This window comes from Ranitomeya variabilis, chromosome 2 (assembly GCF_051348905.1).
Source record: "Ranitomeya variabilis isolate aRanVar5 chromosome 2, aRanVar5.hap1, whole genome shotgun sequence".
Lineage (NCBI taxonomy): Eukaryota > Metazoa > Chordata > Amphibia > Anura > Dendrobatidae > Ranitomeya > Ranitomeya variabilis.
This window is the reverse complement of record NC_135233.1, coordinates 841,055,573-841,078,354: the sequence shown is the minus strand read 5'-3', so window position 1 is coordinate 841,078,354 and position 22,782 is coordinate 841,055,573. Positions and strand designations below refer to the sequence as shown.

The following is a 22,782-nucleotide window of genomic DNA, read 5'->3' as shown; positions in this document are numbered from 1 at the left end:
GTATTTTAGTTCTGAAGCAGGAACAACACCGTCCACATCGCCCCACCAGCTCCTGTCACGGCCTGTGCCCTCACTGCAATGTGTCGCCTGCGGCCATGGAGCTGGAAGCTTAGGGCAGCTGAGCAGTGGGCAGTAAGATGCATTTGGCACAATGGAAGCTGTGACCGCACAGGAACAGGAGGTGCAAGACGCTGCTTCCCACTAACGGCCTGAAATCGCACTGTCTAGATGGACCATTCAGCACGACCCTGACAGTGTGAGCCACGCTCCTCCATCACCAAGCACTGGACCACCTGGTGTCATCTGTGCACATACATGTCCGGGTCTGTATACAGACGTGCATGGCACAGAGGTCTATAGATGGACTACTAAGCTCTTAGTATCACGTGACATGGTATGATCAGTCAGCTGACAAGTCGCGCGTCGCCGTCTAGTGCGCGTGCGCAAGCTTCCCCTGCCAGTCACGTCTCGACTGTTGATTAAACGCAGCTGCGCGATGACGTAAGCACTGCGGAAAGGAGCGGGTGGGAGGAGCGGCCATCTTGCACTCTCCTCAGAAGCACTAGGATTGAGAGAAGGTAAAGGGGCAATGACAGACCGTACAGCTCGCGTTCATGCTGAGGCCATTATTGTCGGTGTGTTCTGTGTCGGCTATGGAGGTGTTACACGGGCGACCGTAACCAGCATACCGGCTGCATTTGTTATCGTCACCCGGGGCTGGAGGGTGCGCGGGCGCGGCTGTCACTTTAGCCGGGTGTGGTCCCAGAGCCGCCGTATCTCCGGGCTGCCGGGCGCCTGCTAGCTCCGCCTCAGGATGCAGGTAGTGATGGTGGTGGGGCCGGTCTGCCCCCTGTATCCCGCAGTGCCGGAGGCCAGAACATGGGCATCGTTATTACATGGCCGGTGTGACCCTGGGGGTCTCTATGTACAGATCTACACCAGTATGTGTGTATAATGACTAGGGGGAGCAGTGTGCCCCTCAGTGTCAGAAGAGACGCCCACCCATTCACCGTGTAGGAGTGAGTGCTGGCAGCTGTCACCGGGGGCATCTCTGCTGTCCACCATATGATGGCACACTCTGGTCTGTAGGGCTAATCTAATGTATTATGCCCACTAAGGCCACGTGCCCACGTTCTGTAGTTGTCATCCAAAATCAGGAGTGGGTGATAGAAACACCTCACCGCTTCTGTATTGTACTTTTCCTCTGATAATGTGCACATGGCCTAAGTAGAAGCCTTAACATCCTCAGTAATCCACGTCTGTAGCCCAGGTGCTGGTATAAAGACACCTGAAGTGTGTGTGTGTGTGTGTGTGTGTGTGTGTGTGTGTGTGTGTGTGTGTAGTAAAAAAAAAAAAAAAAAAAAAATACCCTGCTTTAATTCCTCCAGCTTAAAGGGAACCTGTCAGCAGGATTGTTCACAGTAACCTACAGACAGTGTCAGGTCTGCGCCGTTATACTGATTACAATATCTGGTGATGAAATCTATCTTGTGGTTTAATCCTTATTCTCAGTTTTGAGTTACTGATATGTTCGTGCTCCAGGGCAGCCTGTGGGAGGGGGGGAGCACTTCATGTGGTGCTCTGATTAGGTATTCATTAGTATGGCCTCTGACAGGTCACCATAAGGAGCCTGGGTCATCAAGTTTATTTCACCTATGAAACTTCGTGAAATATTACAATCCAGCCGTGGCCGATGCTGCAATATCATCGGCCACGGCTGGAGACCCCTATCTGACAGCGGCGATCTGCCACCACTGTCAGCCTTTCCTACATTTGTCCTGCCCTCCTCTTCCTCCTCCCCCTCCCCCATACTACGAGTCCCGGTGTCCCTCCGTCTCCTCCTATGGGCGCCGCCATCTTCCAAAATGATGCCAGCCGGCAGATTCATTCCAGGTACATTTTGATCACTGTGATAGGTTCTATCACAGTGATCAAAAAAAAAAAAAAAGGTAAATAAACCCGCCCTTTATCACCCCCATAGGTAGGAAACATAATAACATAAAGGAAATATATTTATTTTTATTTTTCCACTAGGGTTAGGGTTGCAATTAGGGTTAAGCTATGTGCACACGGTGCGGATTTGGCTGCGGATTTGTAGCAGTTTTCAATCATGTTTACAGTACCATGTAAACCTATGGAAAACCAAATCCACTGTGCACATGGTGCGGAAAATAACGCTCGGTATTTTCCGCAGCATGTCAATTCTTTTTGTGGATTCCGCAGCGTTTTACACCTGTTCCTGTATAGGAATCCGCAGGTGAAATCCGCACAAAAAACACTGGAAATCTGCGGTAAATCCGCAGGTAAAACGCAGTGTCTTTTACCTGCGGATTTTTCAAAAAACGGTGCGGAAAAAGGGTTTGTGTTGGGGTTAGGGGTGTGATTAGGGTTAGGGGTGTGTTGGGGTTAGTGTTGGAGTTTGAATTGAGGGGTTTCCACTGTTTAGACACATCAGGGGGTCTCCAAACACGACATGGCGCCACCATTGATTCCAGCCAATCTTGCTTTTAAAAAGTCAAATGGTTCTCCCTCCCTTCCGAGCCCCGACGTGTGCCCAAACAGTGGTTTACGCCCACATATGGGGTACCAGCATACTCGGGACAAACTGGACAACAACCTTTGGGGTCCAATTTCTCCTGTTACCCTTGTGAAAATAAAATATTGCGGGCTAAAAAATAATTTGAGGAAAGAAAAATGATTTTTTATTTTCACGGCTCTGCGTTATAAACTTCTGTGAAGCACTTTGGGGGTTCAAAGTGCTCACCGCACATCTAGATTAGTTCATTGGGAGGTCTAGTTTCCAAAATGGGGTCACTTGTGGGGGAGCTCCAATGTTTAGGGACACAGGGGCTCTCGAAACACGACATGGTGTCTGCTAAAGATTGCAGCCAATTTTTCATTCAAAAAGTCACATGGCGCTCCTTTCCTTCCAAGCCCTGTCGTGCGCCCAAACAGTGGTTCCCACCCACATATGGGGTATCGACGTACTCAGGACAAATTGGACAACAACTTTAGGGGTCCAGTTTCTCCTTTTTACCCTTGGGAAATTAAAAAAAAATTGTTACTAAAAGATCATTTTGGGGACCAAAAAGTTAATGTTCATTTTTTCCTTCCATGTTGCTTCTGCTGCTGTGACACCTGAAGGGTTAACAAACTTTTTGAATGTGGTTTTGAGCACCTTGAGGGGTGCAGTTTTTAGAATGGTGTCACTTTTGGGTATTTTCAGGCATATAGACTCCTCTAACTGACTTCAAATGTGAGGTGGTCCCTATAAAAAAAAATGGTTTTGTAAATTTTGTTGTGAAAAATAGAAATCGGTGGTCAAATTTTAACCCTTATAACTTCCTAGCAAAAAAAAACTTTGTTTCCAAAATTGTGCTGATGTAAAGTAGACATGTGGGTAATGTTATTTATTAACTATATTATGTCACATCTCTGGTTTAACAGAATAAAAACTCAAAATGTGAAAATTGCGAAATTTTCGTCAAATTTCCTTTTTTTTTTTTTTCTTTTCCTCAAATAAACGCAAAAATTATCGACCTAAATTTACCACTAACAAAAAGCCCAATATGTCTCAAAAAAGTAATCTCAGAATCGCTAGGATCCATTGAAGCGTTCCTGAGTTACCTCATAAAGGGACACTGGTCAGAATGGCAAAAAATGGCCAGGTCATTAAGGTCAAAATAGGCTGGGTCATGAAGTGGTTAACATTGGGTGCGCAGGGACATGCGTTGTATGCGAATGCACCCGCATGCGGCGATTTGACGTGTGCAGCAACCGCACGTAAACGCAACATACAACGCATGTCCCTGCATACTGAATGTTAAAGATAGGTACGCAGGGAAATGCAGGACACATACAGAAGTAGGCGGAGCTTCAGGGAGGAAGAAGGGAAGTACGCAGCCCTCCTGAACGCAAATGTGAACCTAGCCTTAATCGTGTATCTAGAAGTAAAATTCTACTAGTACTGAAAAATTGTATAGAATGAAGGGGTAAACTAATAAAAAAGCATTGTTCGTCACTAACATGGTGTATATAAAGGGAGAAATTCTTGAAGGGTTTTTCATAAATACAGCAACATGAAGGGGGATAAGAGCCCCTTCTTTGTACCAGAACGGAGCTATGTACAACCTTGTCTGTCCATACTGTAAACTACATTGTTGGCTCTTTATATTAATGGCTGTTGTTATAGCAGCTAATCGGCGATTAGAGATGCCGAACGCTAGAGGAACATCTGATGGCTAAAGAATAGTTATATTAAAAAGGTAATTGAGATGGATCCCTTCAGTGCGAATTCATGAGTCAGTTTTGCAGAAAGGAACAGATTTATAATAATTTCTGCAGCATGAGAATATAGCAATTCACATAATGTTTTATTGGGTGTATGATCACCACTGAGGAGGCAGCTGTGTCGATTCTGGTCTCGTCATTGCTTCAAAATATCTGTGCTCCCAGTTCCTTGCTAGATCCACATGCAAGGGTGTTTGATCAGTCACAATCCCTGAGATCAGTTCTGAGGGGCAAAGACCCATATTGATTGACATTCTGCATTTCATGGCTGGGATGGGAATAACTACTTCTGGATCCCTGGCCTACAGAAGCAGTCATGAACATACCCAAGCACAGATGCACTGTGTTGGAGCACGACTCTATAAAAATTGTCATATCTCCTGACTTGTGGAAACTGCCAATTTCCTGTTTGCTGTTTTTTTTAAAGGTGTTGTCTGGTCTAAAACAAGTCTGCAGTCACTCTGTGATTGCAGACTTGTGAATACTCGCATTGCGCTCACGGCATGCTGTGAGGATTTCCTGGTGTCAGCATTGGGAACAGTGGTCATGTGACCACAATCAGACTAGATGGACTCCAACCTTGCTCAATGCAAGTGTATTGAGCGAGGCCAGAAACAGTCTAGTCAGAATATGGACTAGTCGCAGGGTGCATGTGAGGATTCACACGTCCGCAGTCACATAGCGACTAGAAGGTTGGAGGAGTGTTTAAACTAGGGATTGGGGGGGAGGGTATTCAATTTATAGGAGGGGAAGATAGGGCAGATAGAGACCTGGGCACAAATAAGGAAGTTGGGGGTGGTGGTGGCATGGGGGGTGGGGTTAGAACAGTTAATAATTTAAGAAAGAATAGAGGTACAGAGAGGAACATCAAGTGCATGTATACTAATGCCAGAAGCCTCGCCAACAAAATGGATGAATTAGAATTAATGTTGTTGGAGCATAATTATGACATGGTGAGGATATCTGAAACATGGCTGGATGAGAGCCATGACTGGGCTGTTAACTTGCAGGGCTATAGCCTTTTCAGAAATGACCGTACGGATAAGCGAGGGGGAGGGGTGTGTCTGTATGTAAAATAATCCCTAAAACCCATCCGGCGTGATAATATAGGTGAATTTAATGAAAATGTAGAGTCCCTGTGCGTGGAGATAAGGGGAGGGGGAAAAAAATAAATTACCGATAGGGGTTTGTTATAAATCTCCAAAAATAATGGAAGCGATGGAGAATATCCTCGTAAAGCAAATAGATGAAGCTGCGACTCAAGGAGAAGTTATTATTATGGGGGACTTCAACTACCCTGAAATAGATTGGGGAACAGAAACCTGCAGTTCCAGCAAAGGTAATCGGTTTTTGACAACTGAGAGACAATTACCTTTCACAACTAGTTCAGGACCCAACAAGAAGGGGGGGCACTGTTAGACCTAATATTAACCAACAGGCCAGACCGCATAGCAAATATAAGGGTTGGGGGTCACTTGGGGAATAGTGATCACAAAATAAGTTTTCGTGTATCCTTTAATAAGATGTGTAGTAGAGGGGTGACAAGGACACTAAACTTCAGGAGGGCAAATTTCCAACGGATGAGAGATGATCTTGGTGCAATTAACTGGGACGATATCCTGAGACACAAAAATACACAAAGAAAATGGGAGACGTTTATTAGCATCCTGGATAGGTCCTGGATAGGTCCTGTGCACAGTATATACCGTATGGGAATAAACATACTAGAAATAGGAGGAAACCAATATGGCTAAATAGAGCTGTAAGGGGCGCAATAAGTGACAAAAATAAAGCATTTAGAGAATTAAAGGAAGTAGGTAGTGATGAGGCATTAAATAAATACAGAAAATTAAATAAATTCTGTAAAAAGCAAATCAAGGCAGCAAAAATTGAGACAGAGACTCATTGCCAGAGAGAGTAAAAATAATCCCAAAATATTGAACTACATAAATAGTAAGAAATTAAAAAATGATAGTGTTGGCCCCCTTAAAAATAGTCTGGGGAAAATGGTGGATGAGGAAAAAGCCAATATGCTAAATGACTTTTTTTCATCAGTATTTACACAAGAAAATTCCATGGCAGACAATATGATCAGTGATAATAAAAATTCCCCATTAAGTGTCACCTGCTTAACCCAGCAGGAAGTACGGCGGCGTCTAAAAATCACTAAAATTGGCAAATCTCCAGGCCCGGATTGGATACACCCCCGAGTACTGCAGGAATTAAGTACAGTCATTGATAGACCATTATTTTTAATCTTTAAAGAGTCCATAATAACAGGGTCTGTACCACAGGACTGGCGTATAGCAAATGTGGTGCCAATATTCAAAAAGGGGACAAAAACTGAATTCGGTAATTATAGGCCAGTAAGCTTAACCTCCTACTGTGGGTAAAATCCTGGAGGGCATTCTAAGGGATGCTATGCTGGAGTATCTGAAGAGCAATAACCTCATGACCCAATACCAACATGGGTTTACTAGGGACCGTTCATGTCAGACTAATTTGATCAGCTTCTATGAAGAGGTAAGTTCCGGACTGGACCAAGGGAACCCAGTAGATGTAGTGTATATGGACTTTTCAAAAGCTTTTGATACGGTGCCACACAAAAGGTTGATACATAAAATGAGAATAATGGGGATAGGGGAAAATATGTGTAAGTGGGTTGAGAGCTGGCTCAGGGATAGGAAACAAAGGGTGGTTATTAATGGAGCATACTCGGACTGGGTCGCGGTTAGCAGTGGGGTACCACAGGGGTCAGTATTGGGCCCTCTTCTTTTTAACATATTTATTAATGACCTTGTAGGGGGCATTCAGAGTAGAATTTCAATATTTGCAGATGACACTAAACTCTGCAGGGTAATCAATACAGGGGAGGACAATTTTATATTACAGGATGATTTATGTAAACTAGAAGCTCGGGCTGATAAATGGCAAATGAGTTTTAATGGGGATAAATGTAAGGTCATGCACTTGGGTAGAAGTAATAAGATGTATAACTATGTGCTTAATTCTAAAACTCTGGGCAAAACCGTCAATGAAAAAGACCTGGGTGTATGGGTGGATGACAAACTGGTATTCAGTGGCCAGTGTCAGGCAGCTGCTACAAAGGCAAATAAAATAATGGGATGCATTAAAAGAGGCATAGATGCTCATGAGGAGAAAATAATTTTACCTCTATACAAGTCACTAGTTCGACCACACTTAGAATACTGTGCACAGTTCTGGTCTCCGGTGTATAAGAAAGACATAGCTGAACTAGAGCGGGTGCAGAAAAGAGCGACCAAGGTTATTAGAGGACTGGGGGGTCTGCAATACCAAGATAGGTTATTACACTTGGGGCTATTTAGTTTGGAAAAACGAAGACTAAGGGGTGATCTTATTTTAATGTATAAATATATGAGGGGACAGTACAAAGACCTTTCTGATGATCTTTTTAATCATAGACCTGAGACAGGGACAAGGGGGCATCCTCTACGTCTGGAGGAAAGAAGGTTTAAGCATAATGAGGCCGGCGTCACACTGGCGAGTTTTACGGACGTAAGAGCGCAGATACTACGTCCGTAAAACTCGCATTACATACGGCACAATTATTCTCAACGGGGCTGCTCCTATTAGCCGTATATTACGGTTCAGTATTATACGGCTTTCTACGGCCGTACAAAATCGCAGCATGCTGCGTTTGTCAGCGTATTGCGCAAAAAAAATCGCTAATGAAAGTCTATGGGGGCGAGAAAAATACGGATTCCACACGGACCTGCAGTGTGACTTGCGAGAAATACGCAGCGCTGTTAGTGAAAAGTCGGTAATTCAATTGCCGGCTTTTCATTTCTCCTGCACAAACCCGACAGGATATGAGACATGGTTTACATACAGTAAACCATCTCATATCCCCTTTTTTTTGCATATTCCACACTACTAATGTTAGTAGTGTGTATGCGCAAAATTTCAGCGCTGTAGCTGCTGAAATAAAGGGTTAAATGGCGGAAAAAATTGGCGTGGGCTCCCGCGCAATTTTCTCCGCCAGAATGGTAAAACCAGTGACTGAGGGCAGATATTAATAGCCAGGAGAGGGTCCATGGTTATTGGCCCCCCCTGGCTACAAACATCTGCCCCCAGCCACCCCAGAAAAGGCACATCTGGAAGATGCGCCTATTCTGGCACTTGGCCACTCTCTTCCCACTCCCGTGTAGAGGTGGGCTATGGGGTAATGAAGGGTTAATGTCACCTTGCTATTGTAAGGTGACATTAAGCCAGATTAATAATGGAGAGGCGTCAATTATGACACCTATCCATTATTAATCCAATTGTTGGAAAGGGTTAAAAAACACACACACATGATTTAAAAGTAGTTTAATGAAATAAACACAGCGGTTGTTGTAATAATTTATTGTTCTCTCAATCCATCAGGAACACCCTCGCTTGGAAAAATAATAAACGCACAAGATACATACCTTCTGGTGAACCATCTCGTCCCACGAAGTAATCCATCTGAAGGGGTTAACTAATATTACAGGCAGGAGCCCTGCTAAATGCAGCTGTGCTCCGTGCCTGTAATCCCCGGCGAATGAATGAAATGTAGGTCATTGACCTACATTTCCTTCAGTCGCGGTGAGGCGCCCTCTGGTGGATGTTCTCATGAACTGCAGCCTGGGAACTTTTTCCCACGCTCCAGGTCATATGAGGACATCCACCAGGGGGCGCCTCACCGCGACTGAAGGAAATGTAGGTCAATGACCTACATTTTATTCATTCGCCGGGGATTACAGGCACGGAGCACACAGCTGCATTTAGCAGGGCTCCTGCCTGTAATATTAGTTAACCCCTTCAGATGGATTACTTCGTGGGACGAGATGGTTCATCAGAAGGTATGTATCTTGTGCGTTTATTATTTTTCCAAGCGAGGGTGTTCCTGATGGATTGAGGGAACAATAAATTATTACAACAACCGCTGTGTTTATTTCATTAAACTACTTTTAAATCGTGTGTGTGTTTTTTAACCCTTTCCAACAATTGGATTAATAATGGATAGGTGTCATAATTGACGCCTCTCCATTATTAATCTGGCTTAATGTCACCTTCCAATAGCAAGGTGGCATTAACCCTTCATTACCCCATAGCCCACCGCTACAGGGAGTGGGAAGAGAGTGGCCAAGTGCCAGAATAGGCGCATCTTCCAGATGTGCCTTTTCTGGGGTGGCTGGGGGCAGATGTTTTTAGCCACGGGGGGGCCAATAACCATGGACCCTCTCCTGGCTATTAATATCTGCCCTCAGTCACTGGCTTTACCATTCTGGCGGAGAAAATTGCGCTGGAGCCCACGCCAATTTTTTCCGCCATTTAACCCTTTATTTCAGCAGCTACAGCGCTGAAATTTTGCACATACACACTACTCACATTAGTAGTGTGGAATATGCAAAAAAAAAAGGGGATATGAGATGGTTTACTGTATGTAAACCATGTCTCATATCATGTCGGGTTTGTGCAGGAGAAATGAGAAGCCGGCAATTGAATTACCGGCTTTTAACACATATCGCGCTGAATGAAATCTAAATACAGAATATATATATATGTGTCTCAATGATTATATATGTATATGTATATATATATATATATATATATATATATATATATACTGTATATATGTTTTCCCGAACATTTGAGCACATAAATCCATTAGATGTCGGTTTTGCAAGCCTGCGCAAAAATCTCGCAGTACGGATGCCATACGGATTACATACCTCCGGATGCCATGCGCAAAATACGCTGACACACCCTGACTACGGATCAATATTTTGGGAACATTTCTCCGTATTACGGCCGTAGTACGGACTTATAATACGTGGCGTATTGTCTTACGCCCAGTGTGAGGCCGGCCTAAGACGCGGATTCTTTACTGTAAGAGCAGTGAGACTATGGAACTCTCTGCCGTATGATGTTGTAATGAGTGATTCATTACTTAAATTTAAGAGGGGACTGGATGCCTTTCTTGAAAAGTATAATGTTACAGGGTATATACACTAGATTCCTTGATAGGGTGTTGATCCAGGGAACTAGTCTGACTGCCATATGTGGAGTCGGGAAGGAATTTTTTTCCCCAATGTGGAGCTTACTTTTTGCCACATGGGTTTTTTTTGCCTTCCTCTGGATCAACATGTTAGGGCATGTTAGGTTAGGCTATGGGTTGAACTAGATGGACTTAGTCTTCCTTCAACCTTAATAACTATGTAACTATGTAACATAGTGACTGTAGACTTGTCGTTTAAGACCGGACAACTCGTTTTAACCACCATTCTTTACTATTGTTTTGTGAAAGGCCTAGATGGGATTACCCCTTTAAAACAAGAGAAGGGCACCTATTAATTGATTGAATTATGAATTCTGACACTAAAGGTACCGTCACACTCAGCGACGCTGCGGCGATATAGACAACGAGCCGACCTAAACTAGATCGCTGGAGCGTCGCTGTTTAGGTCGCTGTAGAGACGTCAAACACAGCAACTCCAGAACGATGCAGGAGCGATCCAGTGACGTAACAGCGACTCACTTCTCGTTCTCTCTGGTTGTTAGCTCCATGTCAAACATTGCTGGCGTCGTTGCTTTTGATGTCAAACATGACGATACACGCCGACCTGGCGACGAAATAAAGTTCTGGACTTCTAGCTCCGACCAGCGATGGCACAGCGGGAACCAGATCGCTGCTGCGTGTCAAACACAACGAGATCGCTATCCAGGACGCTGCAACGTCACGGATTGTTGTCGTTCTCGTTGCTGAGTGTGACGGTACCTTAAGAGTATGTGCCAACGATCCGGAATTGGCAGCACTTTGGATGCAGTGCATGTTTGCTGTGTCCAAAGTGCTGCCGGCTATTGATCACAGGTGAATCCTCTGTGTTCACTGAACCTGTGCGGATTCACCGCGTCCAATACATTCTATGGGTGAATTTTTCTCTTGCGGCGACGCACTGCATGTCTGTCTCTGCGGATGAGCCACCGGCTTCTGTGGACGAATTGTGGGCATACTTTTTCTAGAAAGTCTTATGGCTCTGCGTGGCCGATAATTTTCATGACTATAAGGTTTCTGGGAATTTTCTTTCCTGTTATCTTATTATTGTCACTTATCATTGCTTGCAGATTCTGGACTTGTATCTCAGAGAACAGATGGAAATGGCAGAAAAACCTTACTGCAGTCATTCTGTTAATATACCAGTATTCTGCTTTGGTTATGCATTTTTTTTTTTCCCCTTGGGCTTATACCCCCTTCATATGCTGCTGTATGGGTTTACTATGGTATGTGACTCATGCAGCCCCTGCTTATTGGAAAAAGATAATTTTTATTAACAAACCACTGCTCCAGATGCTTAGATCTAATTTGTGCTGTTTTGAACTTAGCTAATATCACATCTGCCCATTCCCACCCCCTTCACCACCACCCGTGTCCAGCATTCCAGAGTTTCTAGTCATTTTCATCTGGAAGGATTTAACTTTTTATTTTTTGTTTTTTTTTTTCCCCTCACTTTTTTTTTTTTTTTTTTTTAAATTCTGCCTACATCACAGCTGTAAGCCCCCCTGCACACACAATCTGTGTAACATGATCTATCATTTCTGTGTTTTTTGGTGTGTAGCATTTTGTGAGCTCAGCAGTTCCAATTCCTGTGCAGTTTGCAAAGAAAACAGTTTCCTGTGAAATCAGCGATTTCCCTTGAGTTTCATATGTGAGGGTCTCTGCCTCTTCCTTCCTCTAGATTCTTGCAGGCAATGTTGACTATTCATTGTAAGGATCTGGGAAGAGACAAGTCACCAGAGTGTGTGTATGAAGCATCTCCTGTGCCAGCTCATCTTTTCCACCCCCTCGTTCTGGGCTTCTACTGGTGCTCTAGACAGAAAACAGGCCTAAAGAGCTGTCCCTCTGTAATAAATGGCCGTCTCAGAGGCGTCTCGTTGTCATTCATGTAATCATTTGTCACTGGAAATCTAGATATCTGTAGGACAATTGGTTAATGAGCGGAAGAAAAAGGGAATGGTCAATCTTCTGTTTTTGGATGTGCAGGATTATACCTCTGCTTCTCATATTTCTTTTGTATTCTGTTTATGGTCCTATTTCTCAGTTATGTTGGCCAACCATCTAATCATAGCTTTGCCTAATTTTAACCTCCTTTTTATCTCTATTTTTCACAGGTCTGTAGTAATCATGGGAATAGGAAACTGAAAGAAATCCATCATGATCGGAGGACTGTTCATTTATAATCACAAGGGAGAGGTCCTCATCTCCCGGGTGTACAGAGATGACATTGGGTAAGCTGCATTCATTTTTATCTTGTATGTGCTTATTCTGCAGTTTTTTTTCCCTCCCTACCTTTTTTTTTTTTTTTTCCTCTAAAACTAGCACCTTCTAATGTGAAGCTAGTGCTGATCACCGTGAACACTTTCTTTAGTTTTTAGCCATTCTGGCAACTCCTTTCCCCTGCAGCATTACATAGTAGTCAAAGATGAGCTTGGCTCTCCTAAAATGGTCAGAGGCTGCCTTCAAATGCAGGACACTTGCCATTCTCAAGGTCTTGTTTGTCAACAATGCACACATAATAGTGGTTTCAGTAACTGGCTTTTAATAGAGAGGAACTTCATCCATGGTCTCTTATACCTTCTGTTCTTTTTGTATGAGGTGCGGTATTGTACATCCTGTGCAGCATTATTCTGGTGTTATCTTGTGTACTGATGGTACTTATTGTTTCTTAGGAAAAACTATAGATGTTGTGTAACTTCTCATTCTAATTGGAGCATACTAAAGGCGGGACATTGCCATTTCAACTATCTGGTCTAAGATTGAGGTGTATACTAGTGAAAGATGGGATGTCTTTAGTGGTAAGGATTTCCAAATTGGTATACAGAGCCATAATGCACATGTAGGACTGTTGTGGATATTGAGGAAATATTTTACAAATTTGTAACCCCCACGGGATTTGTCAGGCAAGTGCCTATTTTTCATATGTAGTTTGGACCTAGCCTTAAAAATACAAACCGCCCTTTTGGTTGTCTTGCATCGCAGGTTACTTGAGGTTGAATGTGAATACACTGATCTGCTTTTAGCCTAACGAGGATCCTTGATCTTCCAGAATTTTTCTTTTTCTGAACGTTTTTTCTAAGTGACCCTTACGTTTGCCTTAGTTTTCAGTTTAATAACTTATAGTTTTACAGTTCTTGCTGTATTTTGACTGCAACGCTATGGGAGCTGCTGAGCTGGGCTATCTATGTTTAGCTGGTGAGCTAGTGTTTTCTCTTCCCTTTTTATAATGTTCCTTTTTAGAAGACCCCTCTTCTAAGATTTTCCACAACCAAATTTTGTGTTAAATCTTATCATTCCAATGCTATGTCCCAATCTTCTAAGGGACTTGTTCTTCAGCAGATCGGTCTGTACTGACTGTTACAGCAAGTTGTAGCGTCTCTTCTGTCACTTGTAGTGAACTCTTCTGCATTCCCTCACTCATGAGCATTCTCCTTTTTACATTGCATGTTTGATGTTTGGCATGTTGCCCTTTTCTTCTCCCGCAGTTTCTATCCTGTCTAACTGCTGCATACAGTTGCTTAAAGACTTAGTAATATATGGATAAAAACAAAGTTTCCTACATAAATGTTGAATAAGCAAAATACTGTCATAAAGATTATTTTAAATATTAACGTTCGGTGCCTCACACACGGGTGTTTTTTCTTTTTTTCTTTTTTTTTTTTTTTAAACAGCAGGTTATGCATGATTACTATTTCCTCCTACCTTGCATGGCAGACAGTTATTCCTTTTCAAATGGTAGAAATTCTCGTTAATGTTCAGATAATTTTTTTTTTTTTTTCTTTTTTTTTTTTTTTTTAAGCATGTCAGACTGAGACTGCTGCTCAGTGGCTATCCAACTTTCAGCTGACAAGCAGTAATTTAGGATGTCCTGTATGTTAGAGGAGCAAAGTGTACTTGGAAGGGCCTTTTTATATCCTGTAAAGTGGTGACATATCTCTAGTATATGCCGTCATTTTGTAACAGTCAGGGTCTAACCTCTGGGACCCCCGCCACTACTGAGAATGAAGGCTCTGCAGTGCTAGTATAGTAACCTGCATATCGGCTTCCTAGGCAGGGAATTCCAGATGAACCAATTCATAATCCACTATAATAAGGTATACAGCTATTGCCAGCCAGTCCGTGTGCCATTTTTTTGTTATTTCTTGCTTGTATTTGAGCTGTAAGCAGAGGAGGGGCATGAGGCATGGCTGCGCTCCACCTTCTCTGCTGTGCGGAGCTGAGCAGCATGCATGTGAGCAGAGCATTGCTCTAAGCTGCTGTACTTTGCAGGCTGGATATTTCTGCAGTATTCAGTGTGCTCTCCTCCTGGGTCTTTTCTAGAGTGTGCTATGTTCTTTTAGTATTTTATTTCTAACCCTTTCTTTCATTGCTGTCACTGTCCTTTTCCTTGCTGGTGCCATCTCTTTCCATCTCATCACTTCATTGGCTGCTGTAGCAATAGGTAAGATCTTACTGCTGCGACTTTCCCTGTAGTGCCGGCTGTTTTGTCTCTGTGCTTGTACCAGATTTGTCGTAACCAGTATGTTTTAATAGCTGCTTATATTGTGAGGTGCCAGGGTTTTGTTTTTTTGTTTTTTTTTGGTACTAATTGTACTATAGACTTATTCTACCTCTGCTAGAGACCTATGTATTGGCTCTTAATGCCATTTCTAAAAATGGATGTATATTTTGTCATTGTTGGGGCTAGTGCACTGACATATTGATAACTCGTATGTTGAATTGATCTGTTATTTTGGTCTCTGGTAGGGAAACTATTGAGATTGCTGTGATCGTAATGATTAATACAACTTAATAGCGTTCTTGTCTTTTGATGTACGTCTACAATACCGCTAACAGATCTTAAAGATCCTAATCATCTTACTTTTACAGGTTTATATGGTTTTTCTCCTTTTTCACTAACATTCTTAACTTGTGATAGAGTTGAAGAGGTTCTACATATATATGTCAGTGTCCTTTTTATATATGCTACTTCTGCCAAGAATAACCTTACTGATGATCTACCAGGAGAAAATAAAAATCTTTTAATATCTTCTATGGGGAGAGATGGATTTCTGAATTTCAAGGCCCAAAGCCTGAGGTTGCACTGCTAAGATTCTAATGCCAACTTGTCCCCCTTAATTTAGGTCAATGTTATTGGGACTTTGTGGAGCCAAAATGACCTAACACAACCATTCCTAGATCCTACCTGGCTATGAATAGTTGCAGTTATGGGTGGACAGGGATATAACCGATGACCAACGAATCCAGAACAAAGTAAGAAAAGGTCCTCAGAGTCCTTGATGACCAAGCGCTTATAACCCAAAAGGATTGAATGGCATAGAAGATATTAAAAGTGTTATTCAATGTAAAGCTTTCTTCCCCTTCACTTGTATTTGCCACCTAAACAAGGAGTTAGGGAAATGCTGTAATCTTTTCAGGTTTTAATCTTTAAATTTCCATTTTTCTCAGGAGGAATGCAGTGGACGCTTTCCGCGTCAATGTCATCCATGCCAGGCAGCAGGTGCGATCTCCTGTCACCAACATTGCTCGTACCAGCTTCTTTCACGTTAAGCGCTCAAACATCTGGCTGGCTGCAGTCACCAAGCAAAATGTCAATGCTGCTATGGTATTTGAGTTCCTTTATAAGATGTGTGATGTCATGACTGCTTACTTTGGAAAGATCAGTGAGGAAAACATCAAGAACAACTTTGTACTGATCTATGAATTGCTTGACGGTAAGAAGCCAAACTCTCCTAGTAGTCCTGTATAGCTTTATTTCAAGCCTCATGGCTAATAAAAAAAAAAATGTGTATATATGTATGTTCTCTTTTGATTGTGAATTTTGTTCAGTCAGTGTTTTTAGCTACCGTATTTTACGGCGTATAAGATGACTTTTTAACCCCTGAAAATCATCTCAAAAGTCGGGGGTCGTCTTATATGCCGGGTACGGCATGTGCAGGGAGCGGTCCTGTATGGTTCCCAGGATCTGGAGGAGAGGAGACTCTCCTTAAGGCCCTGGGATCCATATTCATGTAAAAAAATATGGGATATACTTACCCTCCGACGGCCCACGTCTCTCAGCGGTGCAAGCGGCGTCCTCCGTTCCGAAGGATGCATTGAGCGAAGGACCTTCAATGACGTCACGTGACCGCGACGTCATCGAAGGTCCTTCGCTCAATGCATCCTTAGGAACGGAGGCCGCAGCTTGCACCGCTGAGAGCCGCGGGCCGTCGGAGGGTAAGTATATCCCATATTTTTTTATTGTAATTCATTTTTTTTTTTTTTTTTACATGAATATGGATCCCAGGGCCTGAAGAAGTCTCCTGTCCTCCATACCCTGGGAACCATCCGCACCGCACACGCCGTATAAGATGACCCCCGTCTTATACGGCGAGTATATCCCAAACTCCATATATTCTATGGAATAGTTGGGGGTCTTATACGCCCAGGCTTATACACCAGAAAATACGGTACTTTTGTAATCAGTTTGCTGGGGTGAGTGTCAGACAGGGCTGAGGAGTCAGTAAGCCAAACCAATGACCGACTCCCCAATTTCCCTGACTCACTATTGAACACGTACATAAGGTGCAGCACAGACTCATCTCAACTAAACGTAGAGCTCCTTAGATCAGGAACAGAACAGATTTATAGGATAATTTTATAACTTTTCCAGATTATGAAAACCTTTTACAGCACTTTCTGTACTGAACCCAGTTTATTATATATACCGTATTTTCTGGCGTATAAGACGACTTTTTAACCCCTGAAAATCTTCTTAAAAGTCGGGGGTCGTCTTATACGCCGGGTATCGTCTTGTACGCCGGGAGTATATGGTGGGTGGGTGGGGGGGGGAGTGGTCCTGATGACGACGAGGGGGCGTCTCACAGGAAAGTGCGTGGAGTATCCCCCATTACCTCATCGTAGCACTGGAGCGTGGGGTCTCTGTGCTGGGAGCGGCGGCTGCTGCTCCTCTTTGTGCCGCGTGGGTGCTGTGCTGTGGGGCGGCGGCTCCTCTTCTGCAGTGTGGGGCCTTTGTGCTGTGCTGTGCGGCGGCGTAATTTCATGCAGTCAGTCGGGGCTCCTCCGGCATCTCCTTAAAGCCCCGCTGGCAGCTCCATTGCTATGATGCGGTGGCCTCCGGGAAAATGGCCGCTGCTCAGATTCAGATCTCGTCTCCCGAGATCTCGGGACGAGATCTGAATCTGAGCATGCGCCGCCCCTAGCGGCCATTTTCCCGGAGGCCACCGCATCGTAGCAATGGAGCTGCCGGAGGGGCCTCCAGGCTTTAAGAAGATGCCGGAGGAGCCCCGACTGACCGCATGAAAATACGCCGCCGCCGCCCCAAAGCACAGAGGCCCCACACTGCAGAAGAGGAGCCGCCGCCCCACAGCACCCACGCGGCACAAAGAGGAGCTGCCGCTCCCAGCAGAGACCCCACGCTTCAGCGCTACGATGAGGTAATGGGGGATAGTCCACTCACACTTTCCTGTGAGACGCCCCCTCGTCGTCATCGGGACCACTCCCACCCAAAAGGCACATTAGGCTACTTTCACACTAGCGTTAACTGCATTACGTCGCAAATGCGTCGTTCTGCCGAAAAAACGCATCCTGCAAAAGTGCTTGCAGGATGCGTTTTTTCTGCATTGACTAACATTAGCGACGCATTTGCGACGCAATGACACACATGTAACTTTTTTTGCTCCCGACGGTCCGCTTTTTCCGACCGCGCATGCGCGTCCGGAACTCCGCCCCCACCTCCCTGCACTTCCCCGCACCTCCCAATGGGGCAGTGGATGCGCTGGAAAAATGCATCCGCTGCCCCCGTTGTGCGGCGGAGACAGCGCTAGCGTCGGGGACCTCGGCCTGACGCACTGCGACGGACCGAGCCCGACGCTAGTGTGAAAGAAGCCTTAGTCACCGGCCCTATAAGACGACATACGGCGTATAAGACCCCCGACTTTTAAGAAGATTTTATATTTTAACTGGAAAAGTTGGGGGGTCGTCTTATACGCCCAGTCGTCTTATACGCCGGAAAATATGGTATTTTTTCTCCTTCGCCACATTGGGGGACACAGGACCATGGGTGTTATGCTGCTGTCACTAGGAGGCTGACACTAAGTTGAGACAAAAAAGGTTAGCTCCTCCCCTGCAGTATACACCCTCATGCTGGCTTCCAGAGACCCAGTTCAAGCTTAGTGTCCGTAGGAGGCACACTGGATTTAAACCTTGTTATTCTGGACGAAGGGGGCGACGGATTCTTTCATGTTCCGATCTCCCCCGAACCAACAACAGGCGAGCACGGGAGTTTCACCTCTCCGTATCCTCTCCTGCGACGTGGGAAGCCACTGCCTGAGCTGACCTTTTTGGGCGACGGGCCCCTTTCACGGGCACCGATCTCCCCCCGAGTAACAGACGAGCACTGGTGTGTTACCTCCAGTATCCTCTTCTGCAGCCAGGCCTTTTTATTGCCGGACATCTGCCCTGCCCACCAGGTTTCGCCCTCGGCTGTACAGAGGCACTATTCCCTGTGGCGTCCGTGCAGCCCCCACTGCATCACCACTGAAAGAGCGGATGATGGAAGGAGGCGGACGGTTCCTCTCCACCCCCCCCCCCCCCACCCCCCTTTCAGGGGACGGTGGATGGAGGCTCCCCCAACCCTGCACCGTCCCATGTTGCCCGGGCACCTTTATGGGATAAGTGCAGATGGCGCGCGCCCCTGCCACTGGGTATGGCCTAGGGGTCGGTTTTTTCTATGGCGGTCACCTTTTCTGGGGGGCTCCTTAGCGGCAGGATCCTTTTATAGAGGCCGCGATTCTTTTCCCCGCGGTCCACGGGTGCGCGCCGGCCGAGGCCAGAAATTTAGTCCCCGGCTTCGGCCTTTTGTTAGGCCGCACTCCGGTAGGCTCCGCCCACTCCACGCATCACTTCTACGGCCCCGCCCACGCTTCTGGCGCTTCTCGCTCCCTGCGAGACTACACTTCAGGGTCTCGGCAGCCATCTGCCCCCTGCAGCACGCAGTGCCGGCTGGTCTTTTATCTCACTCCCACGGAGGATCTTCCTTCTCCACTCAATTGCGGGACACAGGACCGGGTAAGGAGATGGCTCTATCTGCTTCCCTGCAGCGCTACCCCTCAGCTTCCTCATAGCAGCTCTGTGCATTACATTGGGGTACAACATGTCCCAGTCAAGGGGTAAAAAGGTCACTAAGGTTCATACCACCTTTTTCTCTGCTTGTACCACCCGCCAGGCTCCTCTTCCCACGCCTCAGAGCTCCCCGTTCTGCCCAACCTGTGATGCCCAATGTGCCCAGGAGCCCTCCACCGCTACCGACCCCAGTGCTCCTAGCCCCCCTGAGTGGGCCACGTCCCTGTCCCAATCCGTGGCTTCGCTAGCTAAGGCGATTGAATCCCTTCATGACCCCTCTGGGGAGCGGGGCGTTCGTTTTCCTGGGTTAAGAGATCCCTCTATTACAGGGGAATCGTCGGCCAGCAGGGGCTGTTCTCACCCACAGGAGGTTCGGACATCCACAAAACGGATCCGCACTACCTCTCCTGGTCATTCACCACGCTATTCAGCCTCCAATAGCTCCACTTCTCGCTCACCCTCCCCAGGGGCTAGAAGCGATCACGACTGAGTATGAGTCTGAGGCATCTATGGACCCGGATTCCCAGGAGTTCCGTTCAACTGTTGACTCCCTCATTGAGGCTGTCAATCATGCGCTAAAGGTTAATGATGACCCTAATTCAGCTCCGGATCACTCAGTTTCCTTCAGTAGAAACAAGCGATACCATAAGGTGTTCGCCTCCCATCCGGATTTTCTAGAGATAGTTAAGAGGCACAGGGAGCGACCGGATAAACGCTTTACGGGCAAAAAGGCTCTGGAATCTAAATATCCTTTTTCCTCAGAGCTGGTTAAGGATTGGACGGAACCACCGCTGGTGGATCCTCCGGTGTCGCGTTTGGCTACCAAAACGCTGTTATCAGTACTTGACGGGGCATCAATTAAAAGTCCCACAGAGCGCCAGTTGGATTCCCTGGCGCGATCGGTGTATGAAGCCTCAGGTTCCTCTCTGTCCCCTTGCTTCGCTGCGGCATGGGTCGCCAAAGCTATGGTTTCCTGGGCAGATACTCTGGCACATTCCTTTCAGGACCACGCTCTTCCGGCTGAAGCGGCGGACCTAGCCAAACCAATTGGTATGGCAGCAGATTGTGATGTACGCATCTTTAGATGCAGCAGACTGTGCTTCAACAGCGGCTTCAAACGCCATCACCATCAGAGGAGCTATCTGGCTTGGAGAGTGGCGGGCGGATTCCTCCTCAAAAGTCTCTAATTTCTCTCCCCTTTCAGGGCGGACGCCTATTTGAAGAAAAATTGGACCAACTTATTTCCGATGCTACAGGGGGAAAAAGCAAGTTCCTCCCTCAACACAGACCAAAAGCTGCTTTTCAGCGCCAACAGTATTTTCGTTTTCGCCCCTTTCGAGGTGGCCCTTTCTGGTCCAACTCCACTGCATCGTCTAGATCAGAACGATCTACACGCACAGACAGAGACTCCCGGCCTTCTTACAAACCAAATCAGTCCTGGAGAGGAAGACCTAGACAACCCAGAACCAGAGGTTCTAGACCTGCCAGATTTCCTCACAATGACTCAGGGACTATTCCAGTCGACACCACCAAGGTAGGCGGACGCCTGCTTCTTTTTCGTCATGTCTGGCTTTCCGTCATTCCCGACGAATGGGTCATAGACCTGGTGTCATCTGGTTACAAAATAGAATTTTCCGTCTCCCCTCCAGCTCGGTTTTTTCCCTCTCGTCTCCAAGTTCAAGAACTCAGTCACGCGCTCTCCATTCTGCCATCCATTCCCTCCGCCAAAACGGGGTCATCGTTCCAGTTCCGGAACACGAGAGATTCAGAGGTTTCTACTCAAACCTCTTCGTCGTACCAAAGAAGGATGGGTCCGTGCGCCCCATCTTGGACTTGAAACTCCTAAACAAGCACGTAAACGTACGACACTTCCGGATGGAGTCCCTTCGGTCGGTCATTTCCTCATTGGAGCGAGACGAGTTCCTAGCATCAATAGACATCAGAGATGCTTATCTTCACATTCCAATCTTTCCGCCACACCAAAGGTTCCTCCGTTTCGCCATCCAAGAGGACCATTTTCAATTCACGGCCTTGCCCTTCGGTCTTGCCACAGCACCCAGGGTATTCACGAAGGTCATGGCGGCTGTCATGGCCATCCTGCACTCCCGAGGAGTGGTCGTGTTGCCATACCTAGACGACCTTCTGGTCAAGGGTCCATCTTTTCATGCCTGCGAAGCAAGTGTCCGCATTACGTTGGATTCCCTTTCGTGCCTAGGCTGGTTAATCAACCTGGACAAATCCTCCCCTGTTCTCCAGCTTAAAGGATCTCTTTCCTAGGCATGATCCTAGACACGTCCAAGGGGCTGATCTTTCTTCCTCGGTCCAAGGCCCAAGCGCTTCAACAGGGGGCCCGGACGCTTTCTCGCCCTTGCCCTCAGTCCATTCGGTTTGCCATGAAGATCCTGGGGAAGATTGTGGCCTCAATGGAAGCGATTCCCTTCGCCCAACTGCATCTCCGTCCCTTACAACAAGCTCTACTGGACAACTGGGACAGGAGTCCTTTTACCCTCGACCGACCATGCCCTCTGTCCCCGCGGACCAGGCAGACGCTCACGTGGTGGACTTTGAAGTCAACTCTCCACCAGGGGAGGTCTTTTCTTCTGATCCATTGGCTGGTGGTGACCACCGATGCCAGTCTCCTCGGTTGGGGAGCGGTGTTTCTCCACCACGCTGCCCAGGGGCGTTGGTCGATGTGGGAGTCGAAATTTCCCATAAACATTTTGGAGATCCGTGCTATCCGGTTTGCCCTGAGACGTTTTCACCCTCTGCTTGCGGGTCACCCGGTCCGAATACAGTCGGACAACGTCACAGCTGTGGCGTACATAAACCATCAAGGGGGCACTCGCAGCAGGGCAGCGATACAGGAGGTTACACATCCTCCGTTGGGCCAAGGACAACCACTCCATCTTTTCCGCGGTACACATTCCGGGTGTCGAGAACTGGGTGGCGGACTTTCTCAGCCGTCAGGGTCTCGCCTCGGGAGAGTGGGAACTCCATCCACAGGTTTTTCATCAAATCTGCCTTCGCTGGGGGACTCCGGACGTGGATCTGATGGCATCCAGGCTCAACGCCAAAGTCCCCAACTTCATAGCGCGTTCTCGGGATCCCCGGGCCGTTGGGGTGGATGCTCTGATATTCCCATGGCACCGGTTACGATTCCTGTACGTGTTCCTTCCACTTCCTCTGTTGCCGAAGGTGATCCGGAAAATCAAGATGGAGGGGATTCCGGTGATCCTTATCGCCCCGGATTGGCCGCGTCGCGCATGGTACGCGGAACTAGTTCATCTCGTATCCGACGTTCCCTGGCG

The 22,782-nt window shown here is 46.3% G+C and overlaps 1 protein-coding gene across 3 annotated transcripts in view; it reads left to right on the top strand.

Annotated features, from left to right (window-relative positions):
- Positions 1–464: 464 nt before the first annotated feature.
- AP2M1 (adaptor related protein complex 2 subunit mu 1) overlaps positions 465–22,782 on the top strand; it is a 39,607-nt gene continuing 17,289 nt past the window's right edge. The window contains exons 1-3 of one of the 3 annotated variants that reach the window (XM_077290136.1): positions 465–578; positions 12,466–12,582; positions 15,800–16,065. In XM_077290136.1, the coding sequence (XP_077146251.1) occupies positions 12,509–12,582; positions 15,800–16,065 (340 nt within the window). In that variant the 5' untranslated portion in view covers positions 465–578; positions 12,466–12,508. Of the gene's footprint in view, positions 579–656; positions 821–12,079; positions 12,240–12,465; positions 12,583–15,799; positions 16,066–22,782 lie in introns of those variants that run through there. The other 2 variants (XM_077290138.1, XM_077290137.1) reach the window with 2 other exon arrangements.